Genomic DNA, 21702 nt, shown 5'->3' with positions numbered 1-21702 from the left:
CAGATCTATCCATCTACCTATCTATTTTAAGGTTTCATATAGTGTCCATCACCACAGTATTTTATAGACAAATTTACTATAGCAATTCCAATAATTAATAGCTACCTTTTTACTTCTAAATTTGTTCAGGCATAAGATGCCATCGATCTAATTTTCTATGGAAATTTGCAAATGGATGGCTAAAATAATGTCCATCCAATTTTGCCCAAATATTATTAAAGATATGCAAAACTGCAAGTTGTCTCAAGCACTTTGCTACCACCTATGATGTTATGAACTATCAGCTAAGAAGTGGGGTGAGATCACAAGCTCTTTTCACATATGTCATCTATATATCTATATGCAGTCCTGATGTTATAATCACTTATAACCACAAATCTGGGCTGGAAGTGAAGTGGTTACCTAGAGGGAAAAGGCCATTACCCTAATCTATCTGGCCCAGTTCCTCTCTTGCCATAAGGTCATCTGCTAACCAGGATCAAGGTTCCTAAGAGCCAGTCAACATCAGTCCTCATGACAGCTCCTCAATATTAACAGCACTGTATTATACAAGCCCTGCCATAAGAGCCAGCAAAAATAGTCCCTTTGGTCGCTGTTCTTTTGCTTTTGTTCTGTCTGCAGCCCACACACTGACAATTCTACCCTGTGCAACATCCGTGATTTCAACAATAGTTTAGCCTCGGATTTCTCAACCCCTTGGGTTGGGACCCAAAATTGGGTCGACAGAATATTTCAAAGCCACGCCCAGCCAGCCCCACACCACAGGAACTGCAGGAGCACTCACTGTGGGGTGAGTGCCGGGCAGGACCCAGCTGGGTGCAGGATCCTACCGAAACCACTCCAGGGACAACCCCAGATTATTTACTGGGTCATAGAATCAGAGGACTGGAATGGACCTCGAGAGGTCATCTAATCCAGTCCCTTGCGCTCCTGGAAGGATTAAGTATTATTAGACCACCTCTGGCAGGTGTTTGTCTAACCTGCTCTTAAAAATCTCCAATCATGGAGAGTCCACACCCTCCCTAGGCAATTTATTCCAGTGCTTAACCACCCAGACAGTTATGAAGTTTTTCCTAATCTCCAACCTAAACCTCTCTTGCTGCAATTTAAACCCATTTTTCTTGTCCTACCCTCAGAGATCAAGAACAAATTTTCTCCTTCCTCCTTGTAACAACCTTTTATGAACTTGAAAATTGTTATCATATCCCTTCTCAATTTTCTCTTTTCCAAACTAAACAAACCCAATTTTTTCAACGTTCTTTCATAGGTCATGTTTTCTAGACCTTTAATCATTTTTGTTGCTTTTCTCTGGACTTTCTCCAATTTGTCCACATCTTTCCTGAAATGTGGCGTGACATTTACAAATAGGTCCTGAGCCCCAAAAGTTTGAGAACCACTGGCTTAGCCTGCTTTCCTCAATATTTGTTCAAGCATCATTTAATCATTTACTTCCTATTTGCAGATATTAATCCAGGGTCAAGGTATTAGCCTTAGTTACATAATAGCTATAAACTGATATAACCACATTATTTTAGCAGACATATTCAGGCTTTCATGGGCATTTCTGATATAAACCCAAATTACAGGCTTTAGCAAAGTAAAGAGAGGAGAAAGTGATCTCCTATTTTAAACAAAATGAAGCTGCTGTCTACAGCACTCTGTCTCACATTGTTGCTCTGCTCTGATGCGCAAAGCCAAACACCTGTAACTTCTGCAGACTGTGACACAGTTGAAACTGATGCAGGGGTGGCCCTGGATTTGATCAATAAAGACCGCAGAGATGGCTACATTTTTACTCTGTTCCGTGTTGCTGATGCCCATGAACAACAGACAGTAAGTATCAATTTAAAGGTTGATCTACAAACTACTCTAGTTTAAAAACGATGGGCCGAATCCTGGTATAAATTGGCATAGCTCCATTGTGTTTAATGTAGGGTTGCCAACCCTCCAGGATTGGGCTGGAGTTTCTCAGAATCGGCACTGATCTCCTGGTGACCACTGAAAGCAATCCAGGAGATTTTAATAGGATATTTTAAGAAAATGACATCACGTCATATTGCGGGGGAAAAATCTCCCAGAACAGCTTCAGTCAGAGTTGGCAACCCTCGTTTAATGGCACTATGCTGATGTAAATCAATAGACCTGCACTGATTTACACCACCTGAGGATCTGGCTCTATGGTCATTTGAAAAATGGCCTGGTTCGCTGTGTATGAACCTCATCCTGCAATTTGCTGAGTGCCCTCAATTCTCATTGACTTCAGTGGGACTTTAGGATCTGGGTTACACCCTTAAAAGCTTCGTCTGGTTCTGAATTTAAACTGCAATTAGGTGATAGGTTTCTGGCATTATATAAATATTTTACTTTACAGCTTCTTGCATCTGAGGATCTCTAAGCACTTTACACACATTAAATTAACAGACTCAAAGCACCCCTGTGAGCTAGCTATTGTATTATTATCTCCATTTTGGCTGGTGGGGGAAGTGAAGCACAGAGAGGTGAAGCAACACCCAGCAAGTCAATGACAAAGCTAGGTAGAGAATCCAGATCAGTCAGCTCCCATTCCCATGCCTTAACTACAAGACCGTCCTTTCTGAGTGATTGGCTAAAGGTCATATAGCAAATCAGTGATAGAACAAGGAAGAGACCTTAGGAGTACTGATGCCTAATTCCTTTGCTTTAGTCACTAGATATAATGGAACAAACCCATCCCGGGGAAATTAATGGACATTGGCCAGGGATGAATTTGGCCTACTTGCTTTTATCAAGTATCAGAGGGGTAGCCGTGTTAGTCTGGATCTGTAAAGCAGCAAAGAGTCCTGTGGCACCTTATAGACTAACAGATGTATTGGAGCATGAGCATGCATCCGATGAAGTGGGTATTCACCCACAAAAGCTCATGCTCCAATATGTCTGTTAGTCTATAAGGTGCCACAGAACTCTTTACTGCTTTTGCTTTTATCAAGTTACTCAGATTTTTTTATTCCATTATTTCAGTTTTGGAGAGTTCCTTTTGGTTCAGACTGCCGAACATTATATTATAAAAAGGACTGATCTGTCCATATACAGGTAATTCTTGCTATTCATCCAATGCAATTCCATAAACACAATGTGGAAGAGTAAGATATATCTGATCCTGATTGTCTCCCCCGCTTCCCTCTCTTTGGCTTTATCTTCCCACCTGCATTTTCCCAACAGATTAAATTGGCACCTTCTAATATTGGGGTTTATAGGCTAAACATTAAAATCAAATCAAACCCTAGAAGGAGAGTGATCTTGTGATTAATGTACAGGACTGACCATCAAGAAATCTGTGTTCTGTTCCTGATTATCACAGACACTAACCTTGTACAAGTTATCTAACCTCAGTTTCCCCATCTGTAAAAAAGAGATAATAATACTTGCCCTCTACACAGGTGTTTGTTTTGTGAAGCTAAACTGGTGTTTGCAAAGTACATTAACACCTTTGGATGGAAGGCATTATAGAGGTGTTAGTTTAACTTCTGCTGCACTAGTGGACATTACAATAATAAAGAGTTATTCTGTTATACTATCGCAATTCTTCATTAAATATTCACTTCAGATTGTTTCAGTGGACCAGTAATAACTGATAACACATCATGCTACCACACATGGAATGTGGTTTCAATCTCAATTCCAGACTCCTCCAGGCCAGCACAGATTAGACTCATTGCAGAGTCCAGGTTCTTGATTTTGGAGGAGTGAGTGCACTTCTGTAGCAGCCCTTCTCGGATAATCTGGGTAGGAAATATTGCTCAGATGGGAGGTCTGGTTACTGACTTCAGCAGGAACTGATGTATCTGTAGCATGGGCCAGATACAGTAAAGAATGGCGATATTTATGTTCGAGGGCCAATGTGTTGTTGGCTAAAAAGCAAAAGGAATAAAATGCAACAACCCCCATTCTCACTCACCTATATCCTAGATCCTTGCCAGCCCAGGCAAGCCCATAACAAGGTGTCTGGGAAGACCAACTGAGGGATAAGGGGTAATCCAAATCTTAAAAAAAAAGTAGATTGCCTCCTTCACAACAAACTTGTCACATACAAATGTATTTTCTCTGCTCTTTTTTTCCAGGGGAATTCATCAATCTTTTATTTGACTTTGGATGTGCTGGAAACCCAGTGCTCTGTATTATCCAGGAGACATTGGAAGGCCTGTAAACTCCCACAGAACAATGAAATGGCAAGTAAGAGTATCTCTCCATAGCTGCATGTCAATCACGTCTCAACACAAACACCTCCTTCATGTGAACCTCTGGGCAATGGTATCATATTCTATTGTAAATCTTTGTGGAAACCAAGCATTAATGTCTGTCTATAGTAGAATAATACCTATTATATCTTTGGATTGTCAAACACAAGTTAATTGGCTGAGAAAAGGTCAGATGGCCCTAGCAGCTAAATACAGCTTCAGTTAACCAGTCTGGCAAAATGGGGCTATACTCTTATATTCCACTGCTGGTAACTTGTTCAGCTCAGGAACACTGATAATCCAAAGATGTCATACCAGGTACCTAGGGCAGCACTGGAAGAGCATTTTTCCACATATACCTGGTATGTTAGGCAGAAGTGGGAGGTTACATTTTGTCACCCCCTCCTTTTCAATGTCTTTGTAATCCTGTCGTGCTTTGGCTTGATCTGTGGTGCCGTCAGTATGCAGATGACATGCAGCAATACATCTTCTTTACATCAGACCCATATGTTGTGATCTGGGATGGAAGCCAACTGGCTGCAATTTAATCAAGACAAGATAGAGGAGAAGCCGGTAGGTGGGGGAAAGCATCAAGATCATATGGTAGGGATGGCGTCTGCCACCCTTTTTCATGTCAGAGAAGATAGATATATCCACTCTTTGTTAATGAACTTTGCAACCTCTGTGTGCTTCTGGAATTCCAACTATTCCAAGTGGCTAGAAACATTCTACACTCAAGAAAAGTTAGAGATGGGCTGAGAAAGCTGGATTTGGTGTCAGTTTTGGTTTTGCAAAGCCTTTTCAGTTGGGCAAAACCAAAACTAAAACACTTTTAGAAATGAGTGCCATTTTATCTGAACTACCAAATTCCAGATGCAATCAGATTAAAGGGCCTTGTGATTTTTAAATGTATTTACAGTATATATAAAGGAGACAAATTCTTCATTCAGTTGCATCTGAATAATTCCAACGAAATCAAGGAAAGAGCCACATGCTCTCTTAAATTCTATCATATGCCTTATTCTGGAATATTACACAGAGTCAATAATTATTCTTTTTTCCTCCCAGGTATTTGGACAATGTAAAACTATTGTGTATATAAACAAACAGTTGAAGAAAGAAATACTGCATGGCTATAACTGCACAGTGAGTCCAGGTACAATACCCAGTTCAATGAATCAACATATTTAGAATAAACCATTCCCAATACAGATGCACAAACAGGTGTGCTACTAATGTAGGGTAAATATGACAGATTAGTTAATCTGTTCACAATTCACATTTGAATAAAGTAAAGAAGTAAAATTAATGTTAAGAATGCATTATAGGATTATGTAAATCCTGAATCTTTAAAAACAAAACATGCTCATGGAGACCAGCTGAAAAGGTAGACAGACCCATGGAGGGGACTTATTTGCAGTGATGAGATGCTAAAGTGGAACAGAAAAAATGCATAAGTATATTTTAATTGATTTCCCCCCCCCAAACGGCAGAAATAAATTCCTATGTGGGAAGAAGGTGGGTGGGCTCACCTGAGAGAAAATCCTCATCTGCTCAATTTCCCATTGTGAGCTGATGTTAAAAACATACACAGTGCCATCCATGACACAGTGTTGACATAATACTGTGTTGATAACCATGCCATTGTCACAGATCATTCACAGTTATACAAGTGTGAACACTGCCCTGGAAGAGCAACAGCCTTAGCAGACATTGAGCAGCACAGAGGGAACGCTGAGAGAGCCCTGGAGAGGTACAATGAAGATAGTAACCACACACAGTATTTCAAGGTGGATAAAGTACAAAGAGCTACCATGCAGGTATGTGACATATCTTCAAACTAATTAACAAAGGCAAAATCCGGTGAGGTGCTCAACTCTCTGGCCCTCAAAGAGAGCTGAGAGCACTCAGCACCTCATAGGATCAAGCCTATTGTTTGTAAACATTCAATGCAACTAATCTCTTATGTTTTTATGCCCCAGTTCTGAAAACAATTTACATGTGTTCTTAATTTAAAGCAGGTGAGTTGTGCCACTGAAAACAATGGGAGTACTCATCTGCCTAAAGTTATGCAGATGTGTAAGAGTCTGCAAGACCAGGGCCTCAGTTTGTGCATGTATTTTTATTTTTGTCAACAATCTGTTTCATAGTAATATTTTAATTAAAAATATTTTTTTAAATATACAACAAAGATATAAAACTTGCTGGAGAATAATGAACATGTACATTATTATCTTGGAGTGAACAGCTGGCAATTAGTGATCAGCCCTGTAGTACCTGGATTGTTTGCCATGCTGTGAAATAAACCTGGGAACCTATCTTCCTGTCATTGAAGTCAAGGACAAAACTCTCTTCAGTGACAGCAGAATCTGGTCTTTAGTTCTGCACATAGCTTTGCAGTAATTGTAAGTTTTCCATCTTTTTCTCCTTGTGTTTATATTTCACCCATAATAAAACCAAAATGTCAGCAAAATACATTTATTCCCTTGCCCCCCTTAGTGTTTGCAATACAGGGAAGGCCCTTAGAGTAAAAGGCCCAGATTCTAAGGGGTGCAGCCCAGACAAAGGGGGAACTAAAGTGGCTTTAAGTCACCTCTGCATCTTCCCATTTCTGGGCTGCTCCACAGCTCCAAAATAACATAAGCAGCCTTGATAGCCTAAAGTGACAGCATCCCATCCCCAGCTGCCTCTGGGCCACAATGCTGCTTGGACTCTCCACAGTACTGTGTGCTGTGGGCCCACCCCGACACACCTCTCCTCCTACCCTTAGCTTTATGGGGGTCCCTGCCTTGGCCAGACTGGGGCTTTTAGAGTCCCTGCATGGTGCTCCAGCCCTTTTATACAGTATAGACTTTGACTTGGTCTACCTACGTCTGAACATTGTGTAGAATCCAGTTTAGTTAAATCACTGAAAACACTTTGTGTGGACACACTTATTTTGGATAATCACTTAGACTGTGTGTTTTATATCAATTTATTTTATTTTATTTTATTTTATTTTGCCAATTTAAATTAAATTGATATAGGGTACTTAGTTTGAAATCAGAGTATCCACCCAAAAAAAATGTTAATTTCATTACTATAACCCAAATCTCACTCACCTTACTCATGGGTTTGCACCAATTTCTTAACCAATTTATTTAAACCAGTGTAACTTCTATGTGTAGGCAAGCCCTTAGCTGAGGTAATTCCCAATATAGAGGTGAAATAACATTTTTTTTCCAGATGAAATTGAACATGGGAAAAATCTGTCCTGGAGCTAATAGTATCAGAAGGTTTGGGTTTTTTTTAAATTTCTGCAGCAGCAAGGGCCAGATTCTGCCCCCTTACTCGTACTGAGCAGTACCTTACTCTGTACACAGTGCCATTGATTTCAGTGCGAATTAAACACTGAAGTGGCAGAATCTGGTCCTAAGTTAACATCAGATCCTATTCTTCCATCACTGGATATGAGAAACTCCCATTCAGTCGGCCTCTGGATTATTAAGAAAGTAGAAATTGTGCTTAGGGTGAAGAATCTAGTGGCTCTACTTTCTGAAAACACAAGCCCTGGTCAAGAAAGGGACAGGAGACATGGTGGACAGCATGTGGCAGACACAGAAGCAGACATTCATGCAAAAAAAATTATTAGTGAGGGAATTATGCTACAGTATCAAATCCTGCACTCCTTACTCATCGTGGGTGCATGTGCAAAAACATAAAACAGCATAGCTAGTCAAAGAGTTCTGAGAGTGACATTTGGGCTACAGTAATGAAATTAATGTTATTTTTTAAAATGATGAAGTGTATTTCAAATGCATTAGGTTATTCACTTGGTGCTCATACAGCCTGTTTGTTCCAGATCACACCTCATGCAGGATACTTTGTCGAATTTACTATAAAAGAGACCTGCTGCTCCAAATCCACACCACATGCAAATGTATCTGAATGTGAATTTCTGCATGACAAATATGCTGTAAGTAGAGCAATGGAGAAGGAATTGTTGCAACATGTTGGGACAAGGGTAAATTTTCACAATATGTCCCAGTGTTTCTTACGTGCCCCTTGCGGCCTGACTGGGTCATGAGTCCATGTGCAAAGAATAGGCTTGAAGGGGTCCACACTCCTCCATACACAAGCAAGTGCACAGGGAGTGGGCAGAGAGGTGTGTGTATGGGGAACCTTGTCTCCCCCTCCAATGCCCTGGCCAAGAGAGTGTAGCTATCATGAGTGGGACATTAATCTGCCCTCTGTAAACATCTGCAGTAAATTACTTCCCCTCAGGAGCAAGGGGGCAGTGAGGGGCAGTCAATTCCCTTCTCGGGGCTAGATGTGGCCCATTACTCAGGGTTTTGAGCAAAGGGTCAATCTAAGTCCAATCTAGTGAGACAAGGGATAAGTAAATGGAAAGGGAGAGGGATAAAATCATACATTCAAAGGATTTTTTTTCCTTTGAAAAATAGATCAGCTACCCACACCGGGAACCAAAGTAAGCAGGCTAATTGCTCATGGACATAAACCTAGAAGTAGGTCTTGAGGAGGTTTTGAAGGAAATGGAGTAATGGCCTTATAGACTGATGCAGAAAGGATGTCCATGATTACAGGGAACAACCTGGCCTCAATAATTCTTTGCAATTTAGAGATGATTTAATAGGTAAATATAATTGGCCAATATTTTCAAAATGGGTGCTTAAAGTTAGGTTCCTAAGACCAGAGGCAGATATCTAAATAAGTGGCCTGATTTTCAACCTGCCGAGAATCCAATAGTTTCCACTGGCTCCAACATCATAAGAACCCAAATGTATGTTGTTTTTCTGCACAGCGCGTGGGATTCTGCAGGGGGAAATTTGCGAGTGACACAAAAAATCCTGATGTACTTGAGATATCCTGTGAAATCTACGGTCCCTGGGTATGTAGACAATTATCTTAACGTTACAGAAATATCCCTGGCAACGTTAGAATGCATGCTCCTGAGGCTTCATGGAAAGAAGCACACTGAATAGGCCCAGACTGACTGCTGCAGCCGACGAGTGATTTTGGGAGAAGAGTACAAGGGTGGCTGTATACCACTTCTGTGTTCTCCTCTATGTCACCTGTGTACCAGGCCACTCCCCTGGAATAAATTAAGCAGACCGAGGGCTGCTCTAAATTGTGCTTGGTACCAACAGCTCCATGGGATTTACATGGCAGCCTAGGATTGCCAGGGTACAAGGAAGCACTGGCTATGCTCTCTTTCTCTCAGTCATCCCCCTTTCACTGGCTCTATGCCACCTAAGGGATCCATCTAACTGGGATGAACCACCCCTGGCCAGCTACACCCTCACATCTCTTCTGACATCCGCAATATACAACTTGTTATCACGAAGAGAAAACCAAAATCACATACCATAACCCGACATGAAAGGGCTGTGAGGTGCAACCCTGATCTTCGATATAATGCAAGGCTCAGTAGTACATTGTAAGTAGGTGACAGGAGTACAAGTCTATATTCTAAATATTAAAAGTAAACATTAAATCATAATTAAGCCTTATGACAAGAATATTCATGGAAGGCAGGCTATGCTGAGCTATCGAGGAAGAATATTTTCTTCCTATAGTCTACCCCACAAAATGAACACCACCTGTCACTTCTGTTTCCTTCACCTTCATAATGAGACACTTCCCACAAACACCCATGTGAATGCCAGAAAGTTACCCCCAATAAATGAGCAGATAACCTACAGCAGGGGTAGGCAACCTATGGAACGCATGCCAAAGGCGGCATGCGAGCTGATTTTCAGAGGCACTCACACTGCCCAGGTCCTAGTCATCGGTCCAGGGGGCTCTGCATTTTAATTTAATTTTAAATTAAGCTTTTTAAACATTTTTAAAACCTTATTTACTTTACATACAATAGTTTAGTTATATATTATAGACATAGAAAAAGAGACCTTCTAAAAACGTTAAAATGTATTACTGGCACATGAAACCTTAAATTAGAGTGAATAAATGAAAACTCAGCACACGACTTCTAAAAGGTTGCCGACCCCTGACCTATAGCTTACATGCATTTATCCTCTGGCTGAGTGAGCTACATTCATGAAGCAGCCAAGGGCTCCATGCCAGAAGCCTAATCTCAGCTGATGCTGCGCACTGCCTATCTCCTGCTGTTTCCTGACCTGAGTGCAGATGTTAGACCTAGTATGGGGGTAAGCAGAGTGTGGTGAAGGGACAGGAATGTGTGATTCCCAGAAAGCAAGCAACAGTGACAGTGATGACTCACAGCAAGCAAGCATTCCAATCTAACTCTGCCTCCCAACAGACTCCCTTACTCCATGCTACACCAACTGCTAGAATATATACATGCACATCCTGGAAATTATTCTCCTCCTGGTGACATCCATTTAGGGATTAGCTAGTTTCCTGAGTGCTAAAAGACCCGAATCATAGAATTGTAGGACTGAAAAGGATATTGAGAGGTCATCTAGTCCAGTCCCCTGAACTCATGGCAGGACTAAGTATTATCTAGACCATCCCTGACGTGTTTATCTAACTTGCTCTTAAAAATCTCCAGTGATGGAGATTCCACAACCTTCCTAGGCAATTTATTCCAGTGCTTAACCACCCTGACAGTTAGGAAGTTTTTCCTTATGTTCTACCTAAACAGTCCTTGCTACAATGTAAGCCCATTGCTTCTTGTCCTATCCTCAGAGGTTAAGGACAACAATTTTTCTCCCTTCTTGTAACCTTTCACATACTTAAAAACTGTGTCTCCTCTCAGTCTTCTCTTCTCCAGACTAAACAAAACCAATTTTTTCAATCTTCCCTCACAGGTCATGTTTTCTAGAACTTTAATCATTTCTGTTGCTCTTCTCTGGACTTTCTCCAATTTGTCCACATCTTTCCTGAAATGTGCCACCCAGAACTGGACATAACACTCCAGTTGAGGCCTAATCATCGTGGAGTAGAGCAGAAGAATTACTTCTTGTGTCTTGCTTACAACAGTCCTGCTAATACATCCCAGAATGATGTTTACTTTTTTTGCAAGAGTGTTACAGTGTTGACTCATATGTAGCTAGCAGTCCACTATGACTCCCACATCCTTCTTGCAGTACTCCTTTCTAGGCACTCATTTCCCATTTTGTATATGTGCAACTGATTGTTCCTTCCTAAGTGGAGTACTTTGCATTTCTCACTGTGTTCACTGGAGTTACCTCAAACATGAATTTGTCACATGCTGTTTAATAAATATGTAACAAGGGAAAAGACTTTCAGTCCAAATAAGCATAAGAGATACAGCAGCCTGTAGAAGGCCTAATAAGGTAAAGAAATAGAAATAATGGGCCTGATTCTCATTAACATTAAGGCACCTTTACACTGCTAATTACATTTACATCCACTGTAAGACACCAATAACCTGCCAGAGTGATGTAAGGGGTCCCATTGTAAATGAGACTCAGGCCCAGCATGTTGAGCGATTTGGTAGCCTATTATTGAGATGTACCACAGATAAAAGTTTCAGGAACAGAGCAGAGCAAACTAGTTGCAATGAAGAAATGAAGGAATACATTTTGCCTTTTTTCTTTTTCTTCTCATTATTGCTATTTATTTTCTGATTGCATTCAGAGGTGTCAATCAGGATCTAGGTCCCCTAGTGCTAGATGTTGCATAAATACATATGGAGGCATGGCCTGTAGAAGGCCTAAGAATTTAATAATTTTGTTTTTGTAATTATTTTGTAATTATTTTGCAAAAAGCTGTTTATGAAAATTTTGGCTAATTGATTGTTTCATTTCATTGCTTTGTTGTTTGTTATTTCTAGTTGCCTTTGGGTAATACAGATTGGTCACTTGGCTTCTTATGGTATTTCCACTTCTGCTACTCTATTATAGTCCTATGTTTGAAACTTATAGGTGTTAGTGAAAGCCTTGTAAATAACTCCTTTTATTCCTTTCTCTCTTTGTGTGTGTGTGTGTGTATGTGACATGAACATCTTTGATGACTATTTACATTGGTTTGGTTATGGAAAGTGTGACAGACCTCCCTTCCACCATCACCCCCGCTCCGGAGAACATCATCACCACCACCACTTCTCTGGGAAAGGACATCCCCCTGTAGGTCCATCACACAGACATCATCATCATCCCGGCTTTGGCCCTGGACATCCTAACAGACATTACCATAGATGCCCACCACCTCCTGAAAATAGGGTCCTCCACCGTGAAGGATCTGAACATCATCACAATTTCTCTGGAGAGGAACATCAGCATGGGCCTTCTCATCTTCCTCCATCGGGTCCTCATTATCCTCCCCCACCCCCTGGCACACCACATCACAGACATCACCATCCCGGCTTTGGCCCTGGACATCCTAAAAGACGTTACCATGGATGCCCACCACCTCCTGAAAATAGGGTCCTCCACCCTGAAGGATCTAAACATCATCACAATTTCTCTGGAGAGGAACATCAGCATGGGCCTTCTCATCTTCCTCCATCGGGTCCTCATTATCCTCCCCCACCCGCTGGCACACCACATCACAGACATCACCATCCCGGCTTTGGCCCTGGACATCCAAAAAGACGTTACCATGGATGCCCACCACCTCCTGAAAATAGGGTCCTCCACCCTGAAGGATCTGAACATCATCACAATTTCTCTGGAGAGGAACATCAGCATGGGCCTTCTCATCTTCCTCCATCGGGTCCTCATTATCCTCCCCCACCCCCTGGCACACCACATCACAGACATCACCATCCCGGCTTTGGCCCTGGACATCCTAAAAGACGTTACCATGGATGCCCACCACCTCCTGAAAATAGGGTCCTCCACCCTGAAGGATCTAAACATCATCACAATTTCTCTGGAGAGGAACATCAGCATGGGCCTTCTCATCTTCCTCCATCGGGTCCTCATTATCCTCCCCCACCCCCTGGCACACCACATCACAGACATCACCATCCCGGCTTTGGCCCTGGACATCCTAAAAGACGTTACCATGGATGCCCACCACCTCCTGAAAATAGGGTCCTCCACCGTGAAGGATCTGAACATCATCACAATTTCTCTGGAGAGGAACATCAGCATGGGCCTTCTCATCTTCCTCCATCGGGTCCTCATTATCCTCCCCCACCCCCTGGCACACCACATCACAGACATCACCATCCCGGCTTTGGCCCTGGACATCCTAAAAGACGTTACCATGGATGCCCACCACCTCCTGAAAATAGGGTCCTCCACCCTGAAGGATCTAAACATCATCACAATTTCTCTGGAGAGGAACATCAGCATGGGCCTTCTCATCTTCCTCCATCGGGTCCTCATTATCCTCCCCCACCCGCTGGCACACCACATCACAGACATCACCATCCCGGCTTTGGCCCTGGACATCCTAACAGACATTACCATGGATGCCCACCACCTCCTGAAAATAGGGTCCTCCACCCTGAAGGATCTAAACATCATCACAATTTCTCTGGAGAGGAACATCAGCATGGGCCTTCTCATCTTCCTCCATCGGGTCCTCATTATCCTCCCCCACCCGCTGGCACACCACATCACAGACATCACCATCCCGGCTTTGGCCCTGGACATCCAAAAAGACGTTACCATGGATGCCCACCACCTCCTGAAAATAGGGTCCTCCACCCTGAAGGATCTAAACATCATCACAATTTCTCTGGAGAGGAACATCAGCATGGGCCTACTCATCTTCCTCCTCCACCTGGTCCTCATTATCCTCCCCCTCCTTATGGTTGCCATCACCACCATAGACATATCCATCTACACCATCAGGGGTCTAGCAATTTTTCCCAGGAAAGAGGAGGAGATGAGGGCAGCTCCTCAGAAGAGCACATTTCATCCAAAACACCTCATCCTTTCCATAAAAGACAGGTTGGATCCATCCATCACATTCCAGTTTTAAATCAGCATGATGTCCTCCCAGCTCCTGCTGCAAACTTCCCTGACCCTCCGCCAGCTCCCCGGGATCCATTTTGCAAATATTTAAGTGAGAAACCAGCAATTCAGCCTTTTCCACAAGCCCCTTCAGAATCTAAATCATGCCCAGGAAAACCCAACTATGATCTGCCAGACCTTTTGCCTTTATTTCCCCATAGATCTACACAGTGAATGTTTTTCTTTTAATTGAAATGCTCATCATTCCAAGCCCTCAATCAGTGTAATCTGGTCTTGCTCCATTGATTTCAGTGGTGCTATACTGATTTATACATAGCCCCAAAGATGTAACATGGAGAAAGAAAATATTAAACTACAATTTTTCATAGTGAAAATTATAATACATGCTTCTATATACATGTGTGGTATAGTGCTTTTGACAAATGCATCTATTGCAAATTCATGCCCATAAAGCTCTGCAGTTCATTATCCAGTCTCTCTCTGTCTTTCATAGGCGCCGACTCCGTGGGTGCGCCAGGGCTGGAGCACCCAGGGTAAAAATTAATGGGTGCTTAGCACCCACTGGCAGCCAACCTTCCCTCCCTCCTGCCCCAGCACCTCCCACCCACTGACAGCCCTCCGATGAACTCCTCCCACTCCCTCCCAGCACCTCCTACCTGCGGCGGATCAGCTGTTCTGCAGCATGCAGGAGGCATTGGGAAGGAGTGGGAGGAGCAGGGAAGGGGTGTTCTTAGGGGAGGAGGTAGGAAGAGGCAGGACGGGGCAGAGTGGGGGCAGGAAGAGGCAGAGCAGGGTAGGGGCTTGGGAGAAGAGGTGGAGTTGGGGCAGGGCCTAGGGCTGAGCAGAGGTTGAGCACCCTGGGAAAAGTTGGAAGCCGGAGCCCGTACGCTTCACAAAGGTTTCATAGCTCAGGGATTATTAATGGGTAAAGAGCTTTTTTTCACCAGAATGTCACAAGGTCAAATCCAGCCCAGGTCCAAACTGAAAACGGTTACCATGTGATGGGTGTTCGGGGTCCTACATGAAGTGAACTTAGTTTCACTCCTGTTGGAAAGGTGTCTGGTTCACACCACTAGTGCTATTATTAGAAGTCTCAGAAGTCTCAGCAAGTTTTGCATAGGCATGGAGACTGAGCTCCCACTGCCATCTGATCTGTAGACCGAGTCCCTCCAGTCATAGTAAAGGCACTACGGCAGGGCAGTATGCGGGGAGCTTGTGCAGCCAGTACTGTACCCACCCTGGCTAATCCAGCACCGATTTCATTTCTCAAAAAGTGTTCAAAGCAAATAAAACACAGCAAACGTTGACTTTTCCTGATGCAGAAACACATCCCTTTATGGGCCTGGTTTTTCAGAGCTGCAGTTCCATGGCGGACAGCAATGATAGGAAAGCTACTGTAGATCGACTGACACTGCAAGGCCAAAGGTTTGACCACCCCATTGTCTAGACCTGCTCTCTGCAGGATTAGATGACGCAGTGGTACCAGCCCCATTGTAGCAGAGCACAGCAGAACCCCCTTGGCTCCCGCCTCGGCTAGGTTCACAAAGTCACTCTGAGACCCTGGGGTTAGTAACCACTGGTGCAGTTTATTCACAGACTTGTTCCCACCACCCTTTCACCATCTGCAGGCAGGAGGGATGTACTACTTCCCTGCTTCTGCTCCCTGCCTTTTCCCTTTCAGCCCCAGCCCCCTTCCTCTGAGGCTTTCATGCAGACCCAGGCTAATTAGGCGGCAGCTGTCTCTGCTTCCCCAGTTAGGGCCAGTTTATCTCCAGCCAGCTCTAATTTATTTCCCTAAATGGGAGCTGGTGTGACAGAGGGTTGAATCAGCAATCCTTTGCCCAGCCCCCAGTCACACCCATCTACAATCATATTTACTTACTTACCTTACAGGGACCTTGTAAGATTTAACTAGTTGATATTTATGGTGCAAAGAGTTGGGTAAAGTATTGGGAGGGGGGACTGAGATTAGATGATGAGCTCAGGGAGGTAGACTAGGACTGGGAATTTTTGTGTAGGGGAGCTGAGAGACAGATCAGATGAGGAGCCAGGCAGGAGGAACTGGGACTGGCTGTGCACAGAGAATGAAACTGAATGTGAGGAAGGAAACAGAATGGAAGTTGGGGGGAAATTGGGGCTTGGACAATGAGCCCAGAGGGAGAGATCTGAACTGCCTGAGCAAGGAGATTGGGACTGGAATGAGAAGCCTAACGAGTGGTGATTGGGACCAGATAGGCAAGGACAATGGAACTGGGACAAGGAGCCGGGGTGGCGGAGAGACAGGACTGGGATGGAGGAAGAGCACAGAAGGGGTTACACTTGTGGGGGACAAGCAGAAGAGTCTGTGCCCACTAGAGAATACTCCCTTTTAGTGCCTGGAATGTAATTCAAGATTCCTGAGGCTCATCACCCCTCTGCAGTCACCAAATATCTATGAACCCCCGGCACCGTGTTTGTCTTAACCCCATCTCATGCTGGTCTACAGAGAGGATGACAATGTACTATTGCTATCCGTTACTGTTAGCTCAAGGGGCGGAGGTCTGTGCAATAGACAAGATGGTTACTTACCTCTCGTAACTGTTGTTCTTCAAGATGTGTTGTTCACGTCCATTCCAATTAGGTGTGCACATTCTGCGTGCCTGGACGTCGGAAACTTTTTCCCTTAGCAGCTCTCGTTGGGACAGCAGAGGAGGACCCTAGATTGGTGCCCTTATGGCGTTGTATATAGTACCCTGCCGGCCCAACCCCTCTTTGGTTCCTTCTTGCCGTTGACTCCAATAGAGGGGAAGGGGGGCAGGTATTGTAATGGACGTGAACAACACATCTCGAAGAACCACAGTTACGAGAGGTAAGTAACCGTCTTTTCTTCTTCGAGTGTTTGGTCACGTCCACTCCAATTAGGACCATCGGAGGTGGGTAGGAGTCAAGGAATGATTGATTAGAAGACAACCCTGCCAACCACTGTATGGTCTCTGGCCAGTTGGTTGATGGCATAGTGGGCTATAAACATATGCACTGAGGACCAGGTAGCTGCTTTGCAGATTTCGTGGATCGGTACTTGTGTCAGAAAGGCAGTCGAAGACGCTTGCACCTTTCAAGGTCCCTTCCAGTTCTAGGAGATTGGTATATCTCCAGTTATTACCACTCTCGTCAAATGGGCTGTGATTGCAGGAGCTGGGAATGTAGCGAGCTCATAGAGCATGCGAATGCAGTCTGTGATCCAGGATGAGATGCACTGAGAAGACACTGGAAGGTCCTTCATTCTATCTGCTATGGCCGAGAACAGTTGGGTTGATTTGTAAAAAGGCCTTGTGCGCTCTATGTAGAATGCTAGGGCTCTTCGAACATCTAGCATGTGCAAGCTCTGCTGCTGCGGACTTGTGTGAGGCTTTGGAAAAAAACACAGGCAGGCAGATGTCGTGTCCCATGTGGAACTTGGAGACCACTTTGGGGAGGAATCTAGGGTGCGGTCTAAGTTGTACCTTGTCCTTATGAAACACCATGTAAGGGGGTTTGGAGGTGAGAGCCTTTAGTTCAGACACTCTCCTCACCAATGTAATGGCCACCGAGAACGCTACCTTCCATGAAAGGTAAAGGAGGGAACAAGCGGCCAAGGGCTTGAACGGTGGGCCCATGAACTTGGAGAGGACCAGGTTCAGATTCCAGGTTGGTACTGGTGGTCGAGAGTAAGCGTATACCCTCTCCAATCCCTTGAGGAAATGCACCACCATGGAATTTGTGAATACTGAGCGCCCAGATTCCCCTGGATGGAAAGCTGAGATAGCCGCCAGGTGTACTCTGATGGATGAAAGTGATAGGCCTTGTTGCTTGAGGTCAAGCAGGTAGTCCAGTATAACCAGGATAGATACTTGAAGCGGTAACAAACATCTGGGTTCACACCAGCAAAAGAACCTTTTCCACTTGGCCAAGTACGTTGACCTAGAGGAAGGCTTCTTGCTGCCAAGAAGTATCTGTCTCACTAGCTGAGAGCACTGGCACTCAATCAAGTTTAGCCATGGAGCTTCCAAGCCATGAGCTGCAGGGACTGTAGGTTCAGGTGGAGAAGGCGCCCGTGGTCCTGAGTGATCAAGTCTGATACAGGGATAGGACTATTGGGGTGTCTACTGATAGTTCGAGGAGTGTTGTATACCAATGCTGACGTGACCAGGATGGGGCAAGCTGGATCACCATTGATCTGTCCTTGCATATCTTGAGCAAGACCCTGTGGATCAGTGGGATTGGAGGGAAGGCATACTTCAGGTCCTCTCCCCACTGTATTAAGAACGCATCAGAGATGGAGCCTGGCTGTGGTTTTGGAATGATCAAAACCGAGGGCACCGTTTGTTGTCCTTGGTGGTGAATAGATTGACTTGGGGATAACCCCACTTTTGGAAAATTGACTGCAGGACATCTGATTGGACTCACAACTTGTGAGCTTGGTAGGACCTGCTGAGGCAATCTGAGGCGTTCGTCACACCGGGGAGGTAGGATGCTTCCAGTTGTATGGACTGGGCTATACAGAAGTCCCAGAAGAGAAGAGCCTTGCAGCAGAGGGGTGAGGAGCGAGCTCCGCCCTGTTTGTTTATGTAGAACATGGCGGAGGTGTTGTCTGTCAGGACTGTCATGCTGTGACCTTGCAAAGTGGCGTGAAAGGTTTGACAGGCCAGACGAACCGATCTGAGCTCCTTCAGGTTGATATGGAGGGGTATCTCTTCCTGTGTCCACAGATCTTGTGTTCTCAGTTCCCTTAGGTGTGCACCCCAACCCAAATCTGACACATCTGTTACTATCATCAGTGAAGGTTGGGTTGTGATGAAGGGAACTCCGGCACAGACTACGGGTTGGTCCATCCACCGACATAGAGACTCTCGGACTTGCCTGGGTACCGTTACTATCATGTCCAGGCTGTCTTGTGCCGGGCGGTACATGATGTGAGCCACGCTTGTAGGGGTCTGAGCCTCAGTCTGGCATACTTGACTACATAAGTACAGGCTGCCATATGCCCTATTAACTTCAGGCAGCCCTTCACGGTTGTGGTGGGGAACTGTAATATCATTTTGACAATTTGTTCTATGGCCTGAAACCTGGGTTCTGGGAGGCTCTCTTTTGTCTGTACTGAGCCCAATACCGCCCCTATGAATTCTATTCTTTGGATAGGTATGAGTGATGACCTGCTTATGTTGAGAAGGAGACCTAGTCTGTGAAAGGTGTCCCTGACCAGTGTAACATGGGACTGCACCTGCTCTCTGGAGCACCCTGTCAGCAGCCAGTCGTCGAGGTATGGGTACACTCAAACCTGTCTTTTGTGTAAAAAAGCTGCTACCACCGCCATGCTCTTCGTCCAGTGCCTGCTATAACTTGAGCGGCCTGAGTCGGCTTTAGAGTCTGAGGAGGCTGAAGGGGAGGACAAAGGTGGTGCCAATGATCCTTGTGCCCCCGTGGGGTGCCAAGAGGTGCGGGCCGGGGACCGGTGCCAAGAGGATCGGGATAGTGAGCGGCACCGGCTATCCCAAGATCTGGACCATCCTACAGAATACAGTGCCGGGGAAGTGTGGGTGCTGAGGGTGCTTCTTCCTCCAGTGCTGTAACCTCATGTGGGGTTGTCAGTGCTGGGGAGTGGTGCTGTGGCGAGCTCGAACGGGAATGGTGCCGTGAGCAGTGCCAGCTTGGTGACCTCGAGTGGCGCTCCATTGCCGGTATCCCTCTGGGGCCAACAGTTCAATGAGGTCCTTTGCAGCCTCAAATGTGTCAGGCATGGAGGGGGGTTCCAAGACCTCCTCTAGACACTGGTCCGTGTGGAAGTCGCCGGGCGCTGGACTCATGGCGCCTGCAGTGCCAGAGTCAACAGTGCTGGCTCTTGATGGGAAACAGAGTCCTGCCTCTCAGTTGTAGGAGCCTGTCTGAGTGTCTTGGTCACTCTTTGAGGGGATTGTCCTCTTTCCCCTTTCTTATGCTGCTTGGCCGGTGCCAAGGAGGTTGAGCAGTGCCAGGTCTGGTCAGCTTGTCTTGGTGCCTGGGATTTACGGTGTCGTGGATCTCTAGAGCCCAGTGCTGAATCGCACACTGATGCCAGGGCACTGCTCACCGAGGAGCTTGGACCCAGTACCGGGCAGTCTGGGGCCGTTGGTTGTAATGCGGCCTCCATGAGCAGCTGCTTAAGACAAAAGTCTCTCTCTTTCTGAGTTTGGGGCTGTCATAAGTAGTTAGTTAAGGGTTAAGTTCTACCTGTAAAGAGTTAACCCAGACCTGAACTTGGGTCTCTGTGTTCTTTGTTCTGTGTTCTTAGCCGTCTGGAACTACACCAGACCAGACGCTCTTCTTTTTTTTTATTCTTTTAATGGGGACAGAGGGTCTCGATTCAGAGTGGTGGCAGCGAGAAGGAACCCCACCCTAAGGGTTAGGGTGGTGGCAGAATACATGCGGGTCCCCATCTTTGAACCCACAAGCTCAAAGTGGGGGTGAGATCCCATGACAGGGGCTTAAAGGAGTTGTGGGGGTCGCTGTTGGGCATAGATCTGTGGCAGGTAGCACAAGCGGCTGGAACTAAATCCCAGTCACCTCTAACTAAACTGTACCTAACTAACTTACTAACTATTTAACAACAAACTGTCTAACTGGTAAAACTAGAATGCTAAGGGATCACTCACAAGTGAGTGAGCACGTTCCAACGCCACCACGGACAGTAAGAAGGAACTGAAGGGGGGTTGGGCCGGCAGGGTACTATATACAGTGCCATAAGGGTGCCACTCTACGGGGCTCCTCTGCCGTCCCGATGGGAGATGCTAAGGGGAAAAGTTTCCGACGTCCATGCATGCAGCACGCGCACACCTAATTGGAATGGACATGAACAAACACTCAAAGAAGAACTAAAGGTTCCAGTCCTGCTGATGACCCAAGCAGATGTAATTATGATGCCACATGATGGACTCTCTCTTTTTTCAGTTGTTTTTTTTTAAACCTAGGAAATTACAACAAAAAAAGTTAGAAGACCATTAGGTTGAGTAAGTCACTTCACTTCTCTGTGCCTCATTTTCAGCATATGCTTAATAAGGCTCATCTAGTGCACCAGGGAGTTGTTAGGACTGATTTGCTTATGACCCAAATGCAGGATCCACAGAGTTGCAAGTGTTGGCACTAGCAGTTCCAATTGCAAGACAAGTGTCAATGATTGTAAAGCATAATTTAAATGTTAAGTGTTATTAGTCAGTTATGCACATTTGTGCAGAGTCATTTTTGAAACATGGGCTGCCTTCCTAGCTCTACCATTTTTGCCACCCCAAGCAAAAAAATAATAAAAAAAAGCTGCTCAGACGGCCCGGCACATGGATGAAATGCCGCCCCTTAGCACGTTCCGCCCCAGGCACGTGTTTCCTCCGCTGGTGCCTGGAGCCGGCCCTGCTTCTTATAAGTCTTACACCTTATTAGTAAACAGATCCCTGAAGATCACTGTGCCTCTGTCTAGAACCAGCACTTCTTGTCTCTGGGACATGACATGACTTTTTGGGTGTTTTTATAAGCCTTATGTAGTAATTCTTTCAGGGTGGGAGTTTTTATGTCAAAAAGTAACCAGGAGCGAGAGGGCTACCAAATGTTCTGAGACGTTCGCCTGTGGT

General features: G+C 45.0%; 1 protein-coding gene across 1 annotated transcript; it reads left to right on the top strand.

The window, feature by feature from the left end:
• The first annotated feature begins 1542 nt into the window (after positions 1-1542).
• Positions 1543-14557, top strand: HRG (histidine rich glycoprotein). The gene is made up of 7 exons (XM_045031222.1): positions 1543-1833; positions 4098-4205; positions 5283-5370; positions 5868-6034; positions 8056-8169; positions 9016-9102; positions 12203-14557. Exons 1-7 carry the CDS (start codon positions 1636-1638, stop codon positions 14300-14302), a joined length of 2862 nt encoding a protein of 953 aa, XP_044887157.1. The 5' UTR covers positions 1543-1635; the 3' UTR covers positions 14303-14557.
• Positions 14558-21702: the final 7145 nt, after the last annotated feature.

This window comes from Mauremys mutica, chromosome 9 (assembly GCF_020497125.1).
Source record: "Mauremys mutica isolate MM-2020 ecotype Southern chromosome 9, ASM2049712v1, whole genome shotgun sequence".
Lineage (NCBI taxonomy): Eukaryota > Metazoa > Chordata > Testudines > Geoemydidae > Mauremys > Mauremys mutica.
This window is presented reverse-complemented; position numbering and strand designations above follow the sequence as displayed.

Coding starts and splice junctions, on each gene's coding strand:
- HRG (XM_045031222.1), top strand. CDS start 1,636: ATGAAGCTGCTGTCTACAGCACTCTGTCTCACATTGTTGCTCTGCTCT. Junction 8,170..9,015: donor TTCTGCATGACAAATATGCT/GTAAGTAGAGCA, acceptor TTTTCTGCACAG/CGCGTGGGATTCTGCAGGGG. Junction 9,103..12,202: donor GTGAAATCTACGGTCCCTGG/GTATGTAGACAA, acceptor GGTTATGGAAAG/TGTGACAGACCTCCCTTCCA.